The following is an 18,352-nucleotide window of genomic DNA, read 5'->3' as shown; positions in this document are numbered from 1 at the left end:
AGTCTTGAATCGGGAATCTGAAGTTACGTTTGCACTTTGGCCCCTCGGCATTTGATCGAAGTGGTTTGTCCAAACATTAGAAAAAGATCGAACTCTGTTCGATAGTCAATTAACAGAGAAGGAGTGCTAAGTTTCAAGTTTTCTTTCCCTTGTTCTTCCCCTGTGCGGTCATTCTGTGAATAGTCTGTCTTTAGAGAGCACTAAACAGCAGTACACATTTGCCGTCTCTGTCCTTTTTTTACCTTCAACAAAACGACACAAATACAAAATGTCTCTACTACGATTTGGTGCATGGTCCAATTTCAGTAATAAGTGCATCATTCCAGTCAAGCGATACTGGTGATGAACACTTGCAGTTTCCATAGCCATCAACCTAGCCAAGGCCGTACTCTCCTTATTGGCTGTACACTAGATTTTACAACCAATTTTCGCTTATGCCTGAGCAAGTTCAATCATACAAATGAGAGTCACGAATTTAGTCTAGGACAATTGAAAACTTGTGGCATCAATTAGGTAACTTCATTGACAACTCAACATGTATGCTGAGTATTCCATTCCGATGCGCGCACTTCCTCACCCCTTCTTGAAGCCATGAGGTATCCTGATCATTGCATGTACTCCACGTTCTGCCTGAGCATGAGCAACAAACTAATTCTTCTATCGACGGTGTAGATTGAGCTAGAATCGGCAATTGTCTCTTACTTATTGGCAGCCTGAGTCCGAGAGTGCCATTACTATTCACGCGCGCCTGCTGAATCAGTTCACTACATGTACGTATACACAAAATCAGAACATGGCCCTTCAAACGGAAATCTCCATTTTGAGAATTCATCGAGTCTGCTGTGGCAATTGTTCAAATTCGTGTTCAACCTCCCTATGACTCAAGCCAACTCAACACGAGTTGACGCTGGATGAATTGCATCTGTTGAGATGACTCGTGGGCCTCGCTGACGTTTGAGTTAATTATCTAGTTGTCTACTTCAAGGGTCGGAGGTCCTTTTATCCCATCCATATTGCATATCAATATGGGGAAATCAATTCTTTCAGTAATCGCGTGGTTCTGTCGTCACTGCCCACCAAACCCTTCAAGTCTGCCGTCAACCACTACCGGAAAATGATGATCAGCGATCTGGAGCTCTGCTCGCAAACCCGCCAAATGTCGAAATTCTGCCCGTTGAGCCTGCAGATGAGCGTTGGAGCCCTCCCCCAGCTTGGTGCAGAACTACTCCCACGATCACCACACCCACCCAAATTCGTACACCAGCAGAACGGATAGGCCAACCTACGAAAAATGTCTTGGCGGCAGTCAAATTGACTTTGCGCGTGCAGTGCGAGTTGAACTTTAAAGACACCACTGACGCTGGAGTTGCCGGTGCGCAACAGAGTTCGACAACTGCCCCAGACGTGCGCTCTAGAGAGTGGAGATGGTTTATCAGCAGAAACTTTCGGATTGTGGGAACGCAGCACCCCGGTTAATTTTGTTATAGCACTGTCTGTTATCGCCTTCAGCAAAGAGGGCTACCTGGCGATGGCGTAGCATTGTAAGAGAACCTTAAAACACAAAATCGAAAGCGTCCGATCCAAGCGCATGCAGATCGCTGTAGCTTCCAAAGAGGTTAATCTTAGGATATACGTGTTATATAGTCGATTAATAAGTAATCCGTAGACGGATATAGTCTATTTAATAATTTAATCTATGTCGTAATAGCTTTAACTATCTATAGCCTTACCGCACGTTACGTAACCTCGGTTATATAATTACTAAGGCTTACTTCGCTCGTACCCTTTATATTAAAATAAGCTTTATACTTATTTCCTATTTTTAATAAATAACCGTTCTTTTTATATATATTAATATCCTTATAATAACTCTATAATAATTATAAGCTTAGTTTTAATTTAGACCCCTATACTTTTATTAAAAAGTTATTTCTTAGGGATTATAGTTTACTATATCCTTTTTTATAATATTATTTAACCCCTATTATATCTATTAATTTTATTCTTAAACGAACTAATATTTTTTAAAAAGACTACTAATATTCCTAAATAAAAGCTTAATTATTAATAAGATTAGCTTAAATAGTACCTCGCTTTACGAGTTAAGGCCTAATTAAAAAACGTTTAGGACTTATTAAACTTAAACGACTTTATTTTTTTATTAAATTTATTACTTTTTATTAAGTTTATTTTTTTAATTAAGGAGTATATTAAAATATAAAATACTACTTAAAATTAAATATATAAAATAACTTCAATTAAATATTAACGAAGACTTAAGGAGTTTATTTAATAATAAACTAAATAATTAGAAAATAAGATTATAATCGAACTTTTTATTAAAAACGATCGAATTGAGTAACTAGTCGCTTTAATAAAATTAAAAGCCGTAATAATAAATTAAGTACGTTTTATTAAAAAATATACCTTTTTTATTTAATAAACCGCTTTTAAAACGATCTTTTATTAATAAAAAGAGAGATTATATAAATTAATAAATTACTAAATCTCTTTTATAATTATTTAAAAAATATTAGAAAATATAAAAGAGGAGCTTATTAATTCTTTAAACTACTCCCTTCGTATTATAATTAAAGTTTTTAAATAAAAGTACGTACTAAGTAATTTTAGTTCGTTTATAATTATGAAAAAGGAATTTAATATAGTTATAAATAAAGTAAACTTTAGTATTAACTTATTAACTTAAATTAAAAACTTCTTCTTAGCTTATTATTGAATAACGTAGCTTAAGCTACCCGAAGTTTAGGGGACCCTCGCTTTAAAAACCTTTTTTTATATAATTATATATTATTTTATTTTAAACTAATTTAACTAAGAGCTCGTTAAGATTATTAAACTAAAGTAAAAAAAAGAAGCGATCCTTAATATAAAGTATTATACTAAGATCTTTAATAACTTTTTATATAAAGAGGTAGTATATAATAAGAGTTATAAACGAACCTCTATAATATTCGTAATATTAATAAGTTATTTAAACTTCCCTAAGTAAAATAAAGTAATTCCTAACTCGTTTATTAACTATTTTTATAAAAAGACCTATTACTAAAAGCTAATAAACTATATAAAAATAAAGCTTATTTTAATAAATAAAACGAAGTTAGAATACGTTTAGCTAAGTATTAATAACGCTTAGAAAATAATTTCCTATTTAAACTAAAAAAGATATACCGACCTCTATACCGATCTTATTTAGAAAAGTTAAATTTATATAAAACCCCTTTTTAAATAAAATAATAATAACCGAGATTATTTTAAAAAAACGACTAAAATTAATAAGCTAAGTAATAAAAAGAACTCTAAAAAAACTTACCCTTTAAATATTATAACTATAATTATTAACGTCGGTCTACTCCCTAAGCTAAGTATAGAAATAAATAAGAATAGTAATTTTACTATTTTCTTTATCCCTTTTACTAGCCTATACCTCTTTTTTAAAAGTATAATTATAAATAACTATAGTATTATTTACCTTATTAATAACTAATCGCTTTTAAAACTAGATTTTATTTAATAAAATAATAGCTCGGAAAATATAAATTCTAAAACGGCCTCCTATTTTATTATTACTAAAGGAATAAGGATTATGTATAATATTTTTATAAAACTAAAGGGGCTTAAGATAAAGTACTTTATTTTTTATAATATTAGTTTTATTAAAAACTTTTATATAAACGTCGTATTAAAAGCTCTTTTTTAAAAAACTAATATTTAGTATTTAGGTTTTAACTATACCCTTTAGTTCGGTAGCAAATCTAAGAACGTTATTATTAAATAGCTTAAAAAAAAGGTTAATTTAGTTTTTTTAGAATATAAGCCCTATTCGTCCTATTTTTTATTTAGAAATTAGTTTTCGGTCGTTAATATAATTTTAATATATAGCGCTTAGTACTTACGTTTTTTATACTAATTAAAGAACGACTAATTAAATATAGCTTAGCTTTAGTACTTTAAATTTAAATATTTTATATTAATAATATTTAAAAAGCTCGTTCTAGCTACTCGGGGGTAAGGATTAAAGGACTAAGCTGTTTAGAATATTAATATTATATAATTATTTATATAAAATAGGTTATTTTATAATATACTTTAAAACGAAGAGTAATTTAACTTTATTATAAAGTTTTATAGGACCTTTTTAACTACTTATTAGTTTATAAACAAAGTAAGTAGTTAATACTAATTAAAAACGAGTATTTAAGTAGGATCTTTGTTTTTTTATAAGTTATAAAGACTTATAATATAGTATTTAGGGTTTTATGTTTTTTTAAATAATAAGTACGTATATAAAAAGGTATAGCCGTTTATAAGATCTAATAAAACGTAAAACGTATAATAATCGTAATTAATAATAAAACTCGTTTCTAAATATAAGTATAAGAGCTAAGAATAGACCTAGAGACTACTCCTTTATATATAAAAAAACCGAATAGAAAAGGGGAACGAGCTAGTTAAGAAATTATTAATAAAGTAATTAATATAATATTAATAGCTAGCTTATTAAATAAACTCTAAGTAAAAGCTATATTAGTTATAGCTTATTTATGTAATATTAGCCCTAGGTAACGTACTAACTAATTATTACTAATTTAAACTAAAGAAGTTTAATTTACTTATTATTTTAAATAATAATAACTAATAAATATACTAAAGCTCGCCCGTAATTTACGTCCTTATTAAGGGTAAATATATATATATAACTATAAAGCGTCCCTTTAGGGTCCGGTCCGCCTTATTAAGGGCTATCTTTACTTTTATGGGCAAGCTAGTCTATTAGGGTTAATATTAAGTATCTTTATTACGTACTTTAATAAAACTTTATAACTAATTATAGCCGGCCGCAGCCGTTACTAACTATTAATATTAACTAAACTTAAAATATTAATAACCCCGCTACTATAGTATATTAATTACCTTTTTAATAGCCGAATACTACCCCTTATTTTCTTTTTTTATTTTATTTAATAATAACCTCTCCTTAATATTCCTATTTAATACGCTCGCTTACGCTCTTTCTAAGCTCTTAATTATATTATTAAGTCTAGGCTTATTTATATTTTATTATATTAAAAGGGCGCTAATAAGGGCGACGCTTATTATAATATATCTATCCGTCTTCCGTAAGTTAATATTACTAATATAATATTTATTAAAGCGGTCTTTTTATAACTCGGGGTTATTTAATATAATACTTATAAAATTAAATAACTTCTAGCTATTAAAGAAGCCCTAAGGGTCGACGAGTTATTAATAACGTCTTAGTATTTTAATAAAGTATACTTAAGGTAGATAGTTAAATAGTAATAGTAATAGCGCAATAGTAATAAATAATAAGGGAAACGCCTTTAATTTTAATAAAAAAAACGAAGTAACGAATATATATATATACGAGTAAAGTTAAAATAAGGTAGATATTATGAGGTTAATATTATTTAATAATAGCGACGAGGGTATCTTTAATATTACTATTATAAGCTATTATTACCTAAAAAGGTAGCTAACTTAGCTAGGTACGTAAGCTCATAAAGTAGTAGCGTTAAGTACTTAATATTATTATTAATAATCCGTAGTTATAAACTTTATAAGAGGGAAAGTTAAAAAAGTAGAAAATCTAAAAAAAAATAGTCTATCGAGATAGTAGGAGTATTTATTAATACTATATATTACTACCGTATAATCGATATTAAGAATCGCCCGAGTAGCTAGTAAAGGCAAAAATAAAAAAATAAATAACTATAGAGCGTACCTTTTTAAAAAGGACTATAAAAAAGGAATTAATAAGAGACGTTTTAAAATAAAGTAGAGGGGATATATTAAGTACTTCGTAAATTATATACTAAACGCTTATAACTTATATAAAATCTAAATCCCCTCGCTTTTAAAAGTTATTATTACTTAAAATATAACGTTTAATAAGATAGTTTTTAATTTAAAAAATAATACTAAAACCGTAATTTATTTATTTAAGTTAAGGGCCGTAATAAATAAGATTTAATAGTTATTTATAATAATCGAACCTAAGTTCTAATTACTTAGAATTATAAATAAAAAAGAGGCTATATTAATTAATAATAAAGAGTAGTTATTATTATTTATACTCGTTTTATAAAAAGTAAATAAAACTATAAAAAAGCTTAGTTCGTTTTTAAATAAACGAAATAAGTAGCTATTTATTTCTAAACTAACCCTAGATTTTAAGAGTCCGGAGTTAGATACGAACCTTATTTAGCTAATTAAAATTACGAGCGAGGTTATAAAAAAAGTCGATCCTCTTATTAAAAGGATTAAAAACGTAATATATATATAAATAAAAATAAAGACTTCTTAAAGCTTTTATAAAAAGGATCTTTTTATTTAACTAAATTTTAACGAATCCCTTTAATAAATAAGCTTATATTAAAAAATAAAAATAATAAATAACTTAGTTAGCGACTTTAATATAATTAGTATATATAGTTATAAAGAGGATAAGTATATTAAATAAAGCTAGAGGTTAAAAAACTAATTACTAAAAGTATTTATTTAAAACCTAAGTTAATAAGAATAACTCGGGTAGTACTTTTTTTATACTTAAGTAAAAAGAGACTAGGACTTTTTTTTTAATATATATATACTTAATTAATAAAAAGCGGTTAACGAAGCGACTTAGGGGTATTAAATACTATATTATTACGTTTATATTATAATTAATAAAACGAAGTACGTTTTATTAACCGTAGTTTAATTTAACCGAATCTATATAAATTAATTAATTACCTTTCTAGGGAAGTAAAAGGATATTTTTAAAATATTAAAACCTCTAAGAAGTTAATTTATAAAAGTAATATAGTTACAAAACTTTTATCGTTCCCGTGCGTGTGTGTTTGTGTATGTATCCGTATGGTCCAGTCCTTAGTCGGCTTCGATTCCCTCTCTCATGTCACGTCACGTTGTGTTTGCTGGCACTTCTCCACCTGGTCGTTCCCTGTTCAGTGTCGGTGAGTTCCGAATACAGCGTAGTTTCAGACGAAATAAAATCCCCCACGATCCTTAGTCCCGGGTCCGGTGGTGAAGAGGGGAGGGGGCGATTCCAATGCGTGATGGCAACTGCCGTGCGGGTTCCATGTTGTCTTTCCTGCAGCTCCATCTCGTTGTAGCTTTATTGCCCGAGAGGCTGTCATGGCTAAACATAGAGGATACGAAAGCCTCGCGAATTGGGACTCGTACGTTGTCTGACAGACACCCCCTGAAATGATTTTGTGAATGTCTGATTCGGGTGGTGGGGGGAGTAGTCTCCGCTGCGGGAAGTCAGGGGTATTTTCACCAGTGCCAACACGGGCTTCAACGTATGGAAACTTGGGAAGTGAGCTACGGAGCCGCAAAGAACCCCAAACCTGGATGCTGATGGGATTTTTTGTGGTTTATGGTGGTTTCTGGGAGCCTGTGAGAGGCTCGTTTCCCTCGGGACGGACCCGCGTGGCAGGATGGGGTGGACCTGGCAGAATTAATGTCACACAGGACGTACTCCGTCTTGCGTCGATCGGAGCTTTACATTGATTAGGTCTGTGCCACGAACCGCCCCGACCACGCCCTCGACGTCCGGGATGGCGCTTCGGATGACCAGCCATCATTGCCTGTTTCAGTAACCGTTGGTTCTGCCATTGGATCTCTGTGTGGAGTGAGAAGCCCCCGTCATATATTCAATTCCATGGTTGTTTACGCGCCCGCATCACATACGGGGCCCGTACTACGCGGCCAACGACCAACAATCCATGTCATGGCCTAATCCATCGTGTTGTCGATGGCAAGCCGATGGACTCTATGGGAATAGGTGATCCAATGGCTCGGGTGAGCTCGTCGAAAGACCCAGTTTCCATCGCAGCCTTCAATTGTATATCAACTCGAGGTTGCCTTGCTCTGTCGATCTGTTCTCTCTTGTTGTTTCATTCCACAGTCACTCATTCTTTCATTCGTTCAACTCTTTTCTACACCCTTTTTTCCAAGATGTTCGCCAAGTCCTTCCTTTTGGCCGCTGCGGCCCTTGCCCAGCAGGCTGCTGCCGTCTCCGTCACCGGTACCCCCGAGGGTTTCGCCTCTGGCACCACCGGCGGAGGCTCCGCGACTGCCGTCACCCCCACCACCAACGACGAGCTGGTCTCGTACCTCGGCGACTCGTCCGCTCGTGTCATCGTCCTGACCAAGACCTTCGACTTCACCGACGAGGACGGCACCGCCACCGAGACCGGCTGCGCTCCCTGGGGAACCGCCTCCGCCTGCCAGGTCGCCATCAACAAGGACTCGTGGTGCGACAACTACCAGTCCAGCGCCCCCTCCGTCTCTGTTACCTACAACAAGGCCGGTCTCAACCCCATCAAGGTTGCTTCCAACAAGTCCATCATCGGATCCGGCTCCAAGGGTGTCATTGTTGGCAAGGGTCTGAGAATCGCCGGTGCCGAGAACGTCATCATCCAGAACATCAAGATTGAGAACATCAACCCGAAGTACGTCTGGGGTGGTGATGCCATCACTCTCGACACCACCGACAACGTCTGGATCGACCACGTCACCGTAAGTGCTCACTCGTTTGAGATCTGAGATTGCACACCACTAACAACCTCGAATCTAGACCTCCAAGATCGGTCGCCAGCACCTTGTTCTCGGCACCTCTGCCTCCGGCAAGGTGACCGTCTCCAACTCTGAGTTCGATGGCCAGAGCGACTACTCTGCCACCTGCGACGGCTACCACTACTGGGTCAACTACTTCGCCGGCTCCAGCGACACCATCACCTACATGAACAACTACATCCACCACTTCTCTGGTAAGTCAACGTGAAAGGAAAATTACACCAGCAAATGCAACAGAAAACTTACTCACAACTATAGGCCGTGCCCCCAAGGTCAACGGAAACTCCTTCGTCCACGCCCTGAACAACTACTGGTCCGACTCCACCGGCCACGGCTTCGAGGTCACCTCCGGCGGCTACGTCCTGGCTGAGGGCAACGTCTTCAGCAACGTCGCGACCGTCATCGAGGCCGGCGGCGACGGTGCCACCCTTGCCATCACCTCCTCCAACGCTGCCGACTGCTCCTCCAAGATGGGCCGCTCTTGCCAGGCCAACAGCTTCTCCAGCTCCGGCACCTTCACCGGCACCGACACCAGCGTACTCAGCAAGTTTGGCAGCGCCGATATCCCCGACGCCGTTGCCGCCTCTTCCGTCTCCAGCAGCAGTGCTGGCTACGGCAAGATCTAAGTCATACCCGCTTTTAGGATTTGACTTTGTTACGCTCTTCTAAAATAAACCATTTCGCCCCGGGTCAAGGTTACCCCCAGTGGCAGTGGGATTAGCGGCAGCTTTCGATTCTGTAGATACCTTATCTTCTTTACAGCCTGTATAAATGACAGCCTTTCTTGGAAAAAAAAATTATCTTGTCTTGTTCCCCTGTGATGTGATGTAGTTGAACCAAACCTGACTCCTTACGTGCACCATATTTGGCCTTCCCACGAGTCAGTAGCTATTTTTGTTTCCGATGTGAAAATAAACAATCCCTAGCAAAAACTCTCACAGTTACTACCCGCTGTGCGCGAGCAGCAATGTTCAGTGGTTCGTGCGCTTCTCTGCCCGCGCCGCGCAACATCATTTCTGCCCGGAACTCAAGTCCGTTCATCCGGGGGCGATTGCCGCGTGGCCATCCCACCGGGTTTTATTAGACTGGGCAGATGCAACTGCTCGACAGGGAGAAGAAATTTTCTTTCTCACATTCTTTTCCGTTTCGGCTTTTGGAAATCGTCATCCGATTGTTGCCATTGACACCACAGTGATCGACGAGTTGTGAAAGTTTTGGCATGAATCAGGAAAACTATCCAACTCCAGACAGATCTTCAATGGCGGTTCGATACTTTAGTGAGACCATGAGCATGTCATCCAAAAGTTGCCTATTTACTCGAACTTTTTGCGCCGCGTTGAAGAGCAATGGCGGTGAGTTGCGACAATGGATTTCGTGTTTAGTCAACTGGAGTGCTGAGACAACTGTCAGTATGGGTCCTGCTGGGAACGGGTACTGTTAGCGCTTAGGGGCTGCATCAAGTACAAGCGACAAGAACAGGGAGCAGTCTCGGAGTGAGTGCGACACAGAACGGATGATGACCACAGCAATATACCTGCGGGCTTACTCGTTCGATCAACAGCTGAAAATTTCTCGATGATCTTCTTGATAATACCGTTACATGACGTAATTACAAGCCCTATCAGACTTGTGTTATGCTTAGGTGCGCGATGAGAGCTGTTACATCCCACATTCAGAGTTGCGCAATGATATGAGTTAATCAGTTCCATCTCGACTTTGCCTACCTTAAGTACGTAGCAGCAAATCCATTAGGCACCAACATAAAGTAGTCAAAATGAGAAGCAATCATTAATTCCGTACAAATTGACTCAAACTGCAGATCTCTTCCCAACACATGTAGCTATCAAGAGGCTATCTTACTCGTGTCGTCTGGTGCAATCCGGGATCGAAGAGCCCTAGTTGTTACATGTACTTGCTTTCAACCAGCAACTGGCACCATCTCAATGTTGTCCAGCCAGAACGTCGCATTCAATCCAAGAGAGAAAGGACATCTGAACTGCGCCTGTATCAGCAAGTCATAAACAGGTGTAAAAGACCCCGACTCAATCGTCTGCCACTGTTGCTCGCAGCCGTCCATGATAAAATACCCAGCCACCTGAGTACGTCCCCCATCATAACTAGTAATCGACAGATAGCAGCCCTGGCTACTGACAGATCGAACACGCGTTCGCATCACGTACTTCTGATATTTCAAACCATCTCCGCCGTACCCAGCAAAGTAGAATACTGGTCCGCCAGAATTTGCCGTCAATGGCGGTTGATTATTGAACCATACACTCCGCGAGGTTCCCGCACCGTTGTACCCCGGTGACGCGAACCCGAAGACAGGCTTGGCCCCGTAGACGATGTTCCCTTCTGCGGGCTTCTTGAGCCAGCTAGGAAACGTGACTGCGCCTGAGCGAACGTCTGCGAATGTGAGAACTTCTCCGTTCACTATTGGTGCAACATTGGTGGTGGGCGTGATCATCTTGATTTCGAGTCTGTCAAGAATCACCCACGCCACTGCACTTCTCGGACTTGTCGCGCTGATCGTGACGGTCATAGCATCGAGAGCTGGTGTGAACACAGCAGTAACTGTTTGCCAGCTTTGGAGCTGCTGAGAGTCGGCTGACTGGGTCACGACTGACTGAACGGTGGTCGAGGGGGCGGCAAGTTGCACTGCGGCAGTTGGGGGTTGACTCGTCGTCCCGCCGAGTTGGCATCGGAGTGACACCTGATACGTTGCGCCTCTTACGACGTTGAAGGTCTGAACGAACTTTGTGGTACGGACGGCGTTGACGGAGGCAAAGGACATGTTGTAGGCCAAAGCATTTGCGTCGCCTTGGACATATGAATAAGTAGTTTGGGACGAGGTGGTCACCGCCCATGTCTGAAGGTCGGAGGCGCTGCCGAAGGTCTTTGAAAATGTAGCAGTTAGGTCGTTTCGGTAGCCTGGGTTGCAGGTGCTTGCTGCCGCTGCGGCCGAGCTTGTGGTAGAACTGGAAACGATGCCATTGCTGCTGGTTGAGCTACTACTGATGCTTGAGCTAGAAGATGAGATTGATACTGAAGAAGTGAAGGACGAGGTAAAGGTCGATGTTGGGGACGCGGATATGCTCGAGGTGCTCGACGCAGTGGAACTAGGGATTGAAGATGTTCCGGAGCTGCCAAAGATGGAGGAAGTCGAGGTTGATGAGCTCCCTGTCGTTTCCGATGAAGAGAAGGCAGTCGGTGAAGTCGTAGTCGCGAAAGACTCCAGGCCTGTTGAGGTAGTAGGAACTGCAAGACTGGAGGAGCTCGAAGAAGTATTCTCAGTAGACGAGGTTGATCCAGATGTGGCAACGCTCGCTGTGTCAAGTGAGCTGGTTGATGTCATTGAGAACGACGATGACGAGATAATAGGCGGATTGATGCTGTAGAGACTAAGACGATCGCCCCCTCCGCACCATTGCGAAGAGTCTCCCACGCAGACGTGCCCGCAGTCTTTCTCTGAAGCCATGGAACCCCCGACAGTGTTGCCGCAGTAGCACTCTCGGGAGTACTCCAGACCAAAGTAGCTGTACCCCTGACAGAAACTAGCACACTTCTCAGCAGTCATATCGTCGGCCCTGTAGTCTTTTGCAGAGAGCGAGCGACGCCCATCCACGTTATCGACCCAGCAAGAGGAGTAATAGAAGCCGCCGACAGTTGCTAAGTTCTTGACGACTGGAATCGTTGATGTTTGCGGTAGAGCATAAACTGATATGCGGTTGGCGTCGCCACAGATCTCTGTGCCGTCACCGCCGCACTTCATTGCACACGCAACCTCTGACTGTTTCGCACTGGCCGTATCTAAAGCCATCCCGCAATAGCACTCTCCCGTGAACTCAACGCCGAAGTAGGTGTAGTGGGAGGTGCTGCAAAACGAGGCGCACTTCTCGAGGGACATCGTGGGATCGCGGACAAGGTCTCCAGTGAGAACGCGCTGAGGCAGGTTATCGGTGTAGCAACCCTGGTAGACGTACCCAGAGACGGTAGCTGCTGCCGCTGGTGAGACGGGAGAGGGCGTTGAGCCTTGTGAGGGAGTCGTGCCGGGGAGCGATGATACCACCGGCGGTCCGTAAACACTGAGTCTCATGCCGGCGCCGCATAATTCGGCATCGGACCCGGAGCAAGTGAATGAACATTCAGACTCTGGAGCAGCAGATTGCGGCGCCACGTTACCGCAGTAGCACTCTCGCGACCACTGCGTACCGAAGTAGGTGTAACCCTGGCAGTGTTGAGCACAGAATGCCGCTGTCATGGTGTCGGAAGCGAAGGGCTTGTTGGGGAGCACCCGGTCGCCGTTGTCGTTGAAGCAACCCAAGTAGACATGGTCAACGAGCGTGGCGGGCTTCGGATTAGAGAACCCCAAATTGGTATAAATATCCACACGGTTCCCAGCGCCGCAGACTTCCAAGGGGTTGCCAGAGCAGGCGAAGCTGCATTCATTTCGGTCGACTGCAAGCGCTTGGCTCTGGATTGTATTGCCACAATAGCATTCTCTGCCGTACTCGACGCCAAAGTGGCTGTACTTTGTACAGAAGGAGCTGCATTTCTGAACTGTCATGGTGTCGTCGGCGATTGCTGGCCCTCCCAGTGTTCGTTGACCAGCGACTGCATCGGTATAACATGCTAAGTATGTGTACGAGCCATCGCGGGCCTCGATTGGAGAGTTGCTGGGAAGAGCTTTCACAAGGGGCAATAGAAAGAACAAGAGGCGGGCTGCCGTGTATAGATTCAAACGAGTGTGAGCCATGTTTGTGACACATGGAAGCGAAGAAAGGCGCGAGCATGACGGTGGATTTTTCTCTGGGCAAGGCGGGAGATCTTGTAAGATTTGTATCTCGGTTTGAGGTAAGCCACTTCGAGAATGATTAAATTACAGGGCACGACGGAATGAATAGTCACAAATCAAGGTCTAGTGTAGACCCGAAGACTTGTTACCCCTGCACTAGTACTTCCCCAAAAGCAAGTAGAGCCATGTGGTCGGAATCAGAACTCACTAGGTCTTCAATTAGAGTTGCTAGTGACTTGCCACCCTACCAACATGGCTTAGTGTTGGCGACATTCACTCTTCTCTGGGTTGGCGTCGCTCCGGGCTAGTTCACGTTGAGCACAAGCTCCAACCGCCACACAATTTCCACAAGCGAAAGCTGAAGATGCACTTCCCCTATTCAGAATTCGTTTGACTGTGGATAACTTCGGATTTCGCTATTCGACCCGATGAGCCAACTGATTCCTGCATACTGAATGATTCTAGAGGGCGTAGCAGTATCCACATCCGATATGGTGTAGTGGCCAACATGATGCCCTCTCATTTCCATGAGAGGTTAGGCATAGCCCCGAGTTCGATTCTCGGTTTCGGAATCTTTTGCCCTTGCGACCAGTGAACTCACTTTTGGCGTTCGGCAACAGCCGTCTGACTATTGAGGATGGTCCAATCCACTTTACTGGCGCATCGAGGGCCATCATTATACATCGATAGTCATGGCCAACCTGTCTTGGTTGATTATCACAACACCCATTCCCTCTGCGATTCCGGTAACTGTATCTCGTCTTAATTAGGTTTCGCTCTGCACCATGACTCCTCCCAGTCACGAATGGCCAGCTTCATGTCCTCTGTTCTGCGCTGTGTCGTAGATATGGGGGTTGCCGAGCGGCTCATCATCACAACCTCACCGACCGTGGGTAGATCGCTTAAAAATCGTTCCAATCTGAATGAGGAGACATCGAAGTCCTTTCTGTTTAATTGTTATGATGGGGTAGTAGAGTGTGTAATATTGACGCAAAACTTACTGAGTGTCATCGGCCATGGTCGCCAATGATCTGGATCTTTTTGACATTGTAACTGGAGGTGGTCTGGACAGAATTGACTTCAATTCGTTCCTCAATCTCGTTGTATTACGAAGTCGTAATTCTGATCAAAGTCTCTCTGCATCTATTTATGGACAACTCCATTCTACTTGATCTGAGCATCTCCTCAACTGCTTCTTTAATAGCTAAAATTTTCCAATCATGTGCAGTGCTCTTCCATGGCCAAATACCTAGTACCTACATGATCGCGATGTGAAGTCTTAGTCGTTGACCGCAAACCCGTCCAAAAGCCTCTAGCAACCGTACTACAGCAGAGCACAAGAACTTTCTTCGATATGAAGAGCACTATTGTGTTTTGGGTTCGTCGTGATTGGTAGATTTCCCTGCCTCCAAGTACTTGGTCGGGATCGCTCCAGCGAATGAGGCAGCGGAATGTGGCACCCTATTAGTATCCCTATTATAGGGTAGTTAGTTCGAACCGTAGTTAACGAAGAGATTAATTAAACTATATAAATATCTGCGTAGTAGGTATAAAAAGGAGGTTCTAACTATAAGTTAAGCTAGCTATAATAATTATAAATAAGGCCCCTAATTAGCCCCTACGTAGTCGGCTATATACCGCGGTTAAATTAAACTTCTAATCTAATACTAACTTTCTCTTTCTTTTATTAATTTAATTATTATAATTAGAAATATAATTCGACCTCGGGCCTATTTATTATATCGTTTCCTTTTTTTCTTTTTCTTTACTCTTTTTATATAACCTATCCTTCTATTTATATAATAACTTTTTTATTACTTACGAATTACTTTAATCCCTTATTTAATACTACTTTTATAAAAGCGTTTACGAGGTTATTTTTATTATTAATCTAACGGATCTTAAGTATCTCGCGCTTTTTATACGATTACCTAAGGGCTATAATATTAATTATAAGCCTTTTTTCTTTTATTGTTTTTAATTTAATAAGGTATTCGTATAGCGAGTAGGAATTAGTATAAATAACTATTAAAATAGGTAAAAAGCTAATTCGATCGGTAATCTTTTTTAGCGTTATTAAAATCGCATAAGAGAGGTTAACGCCGTTAACTATACTATAAACCTCTAATACTAACATACTTCTCATTACCCGCTTATTTTTAATTAATAAATAATAAATTATATTATTATATATAGTAAATTCGCTCTTACCTATACTCTCGTTAGCTAGGATAATTGTTAGATTACGAGGTAGAAAAGGGGCCCTATTAGGTAGTTAGGTAGGGGTAGTAGGTAGGCAGTCTGGGCCCGTGTAGACGGACCCTTTTACCTACTTATACTTACTAAGGGACCGCGGGCTCTACCTACGATCTTCCCCTCCTATATATATACGTAATAGACTTATACTAACTTATTAACCTAATCGTAACTAAAAGGTCTAACCTACTTACGTATATACTAATACTAATTAGTAATTAAATTATATATATATTTTTACCGTAAGTTAGTAAGGATATAACCGTAAAAAAGATAGCCTCGACCTACTTTACTAACTATTCTAACTTACTAACTTAGTTCCGTCTATCTAACTAATAATAAGCGGCCTAGTTTATACTACCTTAGCTCTCTTTTACTACTACTAGCCGATAACTAATTAACTAGTCGTAGGCTATTGAGAGCGTACTTTATTATATACGATCTCTTTTATTAAGACTACTACTATAAAAAGATTAACTACTTTACTACTATTATTAACCTTACCTCTACTATTAATATTATTTTTATTAGCTTTATTACTATTACTAACTTCTCTCTAATCGAACCGCTCGTAAAGGAATCTATTTTAAATATATTATAGCTAAGCGCTACTTTAAACTAGTAATAGGTAAGAGGAGATTAACTACTAAAAGATTAATTTAATAATTGCTAATATACTAGCGCTTAGTAATAGCAAGACCTTCGGAATTATAAGTACGTTAATAATAAATCTCTTATTAATAGCGAAGTATTCCGAGATACTAAAAAAAAAAAGATTTCGATAGTAATAATAGTAGGGATCTATTTTATATTATTAATAAATCTATCTCTTTCTAACTTAATAAAAGCTCCGAGACTAAACTAATAAAAAAAGGTACGAGAAATACTAAAAAGAATTACTAATTAGTAACTAATAGAATCCTCTATTTATTACTAAAAGTACGGTTATAAAAGGCCTTTCTTCCTTTTTTATAACCTTTTACTAACCTTAGTAACCTTCTATTTATATACTTCGTTAAAAGAGCAGAATTTTCTAATTAGTAATAGTAGCCCGCTTATTACTATTAAAACGATCGCTACGACCGACTTACTACTCTTTCTAACCTAACTAACGTTATACTATAATTATAATATAACGATTATATCTTATAGTAATCTTTTATTATATAACTTACCTCGTAAATATATTATAATAACCGCCGGCCCTAGTAGTAAATAAGAAGGGTCTAACGATTAGTTAATATTACCTCTAGCCTACTTATACTCTTAAATTATAGAACTATACTTAATTTTAATTTATTAATAGGACTACGTTAACCTAACTTAATAGGGCTTATTTAATATTATACCCGCCCTTATAAATAATAAAAAGCTTAATACCTTTATCCTCTATATAATAAGATATTACTATCGAGACGGCTTAATAGGCGAGGAGCTATAAAAGGACTTTAAAACCGACTTCTAAAGCTAAGAAGTAGGGGACTTTTTAAGAATAAAAAGTATAATTCTTAGGAAGCTAAGAAACTTTTTTATAAATAATAATATTAATTTAACGATTAGAAATCGTAGTTAAATAGTAAAAAAGATCGCTAGCGCCCTTAATACCTAATACTTCTCTACCTAGACTTTTAAAAAGATCGTAGCTTATTATAGCCGTACTAAATACTTTAATATATTATATTACGATCCTTACTTTCTCTATTTATTACTTTTATAGTTAGTAAATACTAACGATCTTATTTAGTAAGCTAGAGAGATAATAAGGGAATCCGTATAACCCTAACTCGCTTAATCTTAATAATTAAAATTCTAACTTTAGCCTCGCTATCGACCGACCGACCTACCGCCTCTTTAAAAAAAAGAGGAGGAAGAACTAAAGAATAAAGTTATTATTACTTAATAGCGAAATCCACCTTGTTAAATATTATATTTCGATATAAAAACTAAAAACGATATTATACTTAATACTCGCTAATTAATTAACCTCGCTAAGCTCTATAATAATAAAAATAAGTATAGTAACGAGAAGTACGATATTTTTAATAAAAAGCTTTGGATTTTTAAAGTACTATACTAATAAATAAAAATTAGCGGACGATACTATTCCGGTACTTTCTTAAATATACTTAAGAAAAGGGCGTTAACTTTTTATTTTAACTAACTTAGTAATACCTCTAACCCGCTTAGTTTTAATATAATATACTAGAGGACTTAAGAATACTTCGAGCCGCTTACGAGCTATTAAAACTACCTCGCTAAGCTTTATAACCTCTATTAATACTCTATAATTCGTAAGAACCTAAGTAAGTCGAATTAATAAATTCTATAAGCGCTAATTAACCGTATTATAATCCTCTATAAAGCACTAACTACCTAGAGATCTATTTTTAATATAAGTAACTAACTCCTCTACTACGTAAGTAGTATATTAGAATATAGACTTACTATACTTAACCCGGTACTTATATTTATTAATATTTACTACTAGCTTAGTACTTTAATTAATATTATAGAGAGAGAGCGTAACTATAGTAAGTAGTAGTAGTATTTTTAAAATAGTACTTATAATAAAGAGGTCCCCGCTACTTACTAGACTAACTATACTTATAATAACTCTAATAAAGGGACCCGATTTAATAAGTAGAATTAACGCAGCCGCGGCACTATTAATAAAAAGTA

General features: G+C 38.5%; 4 protein-coding genes and 1 non-coding gene across 5 annotated transcripts; 3 read left to right on the top strand and 2 right to left on the bottom strand.

Annotated features, from left to right (window-relative positions):
* Positions 1-6,887: 6,887 nt before the first annotated feature.
* CLUP02_16725 (uncharacterized protein) lies at positions 6,888-7,154 on the top strand (the record flags this gene model as incomplete). Its single annotated transcript, XM_049295643.1, has 1 exon — positions 6,888-7,154. The coding sequence occupies one exon, from the start codon at positions 6,888-6,890 to the stop codon at positions 7,152-7,154; it is 267 nt and encodes an 88-aa protein (XP_049152790.1).
* Positions 7,155-8,001: 847 nt separating this feature from the next.
* On the top strand, positions 8,002-9,248 carry CLUP02_16724 (pectin lyase; the record flags this gene model as incomplete). Its single annotated transcript, XM_049295642.1, has 3 exons — positions 8,002-8,565; positions 8,624-8,816; positions 8,881-9,248. The coding sequence occupies 3 exons, from the start codon at positions 8,002-8,004 to the stop codon at positions 9,246-9,248; spliced, it is 1,125 nt and encodes a 374-aa protein (XP_049152789.1).
* Positions 9,249-10,540: 1,292 nt separating this feature from the next.
* On the bottom strand, positions 10,541-13,378 carry CLUP02_16723 (uncharacterized protein; the record flags this gene model as incomplete). The annotated part of the gene is made up of 1 exon (XM_049295641.1): positions 10,541-13,378. The coding sequence occupies one exon, from the start codon at positions 13,376-13,378 to the stop codon at positions 10,541-10,543; it is 2,838 nt and encodes a 945-aa protein (XP_049152788.1).
* Positions 13,379-13,562: 184 nt separating this feature from the next.
* CLUP02_16722 (uncharacterized protein) lies at positions 13,563-14,598 on the bottom strand (the record flags this gene model as incomplete). The annotated part of the gene is made up of 7 exons (XM_049295640.1): positions 13,563-13,661; positions 13,731-13,792; positions 13,856-13,933; positions 14,019-14,122; positions 14,208-14,363; positions 14,419-14,470; positions 14,586-14,598. The coding sequence occupies 7 exons, from the start codon at positions 14,596-14,598 to the stop codon at positions 13,563-13,565; spliced, it is 564 nt and encodes a 187-aa protein (XP_049152787.1).
* On the top strand, positions 13,903-13,989 carry CLUP02_tRNA316. Its single transcript has one exon. It is a non-coding gene; the product is annotated as a tRNA-Glu (tRNA).
* Positions 14,599-18,352: the final 3,754 nt, after the last annotated feature.

This window comes from Colletotrichum lupini, chromosome 9 (genome assembly GCF_023278565.1).
Source record: "Colletotrichum lupini chromosome 9, complete sequence".
Taxonomy (NCBI): Eukaryota; Fungi; Ascomycota; class Sordariomycetes; order Glomerellales; family Glomerellaceae; genus Colletotrichum; species Colletotrichum lupini.
The sequence above is the reverse complement of the archived record's forward strand: the minus strand, read 5'-3'. Positions and strand labels throughout refer to the sequence as shown.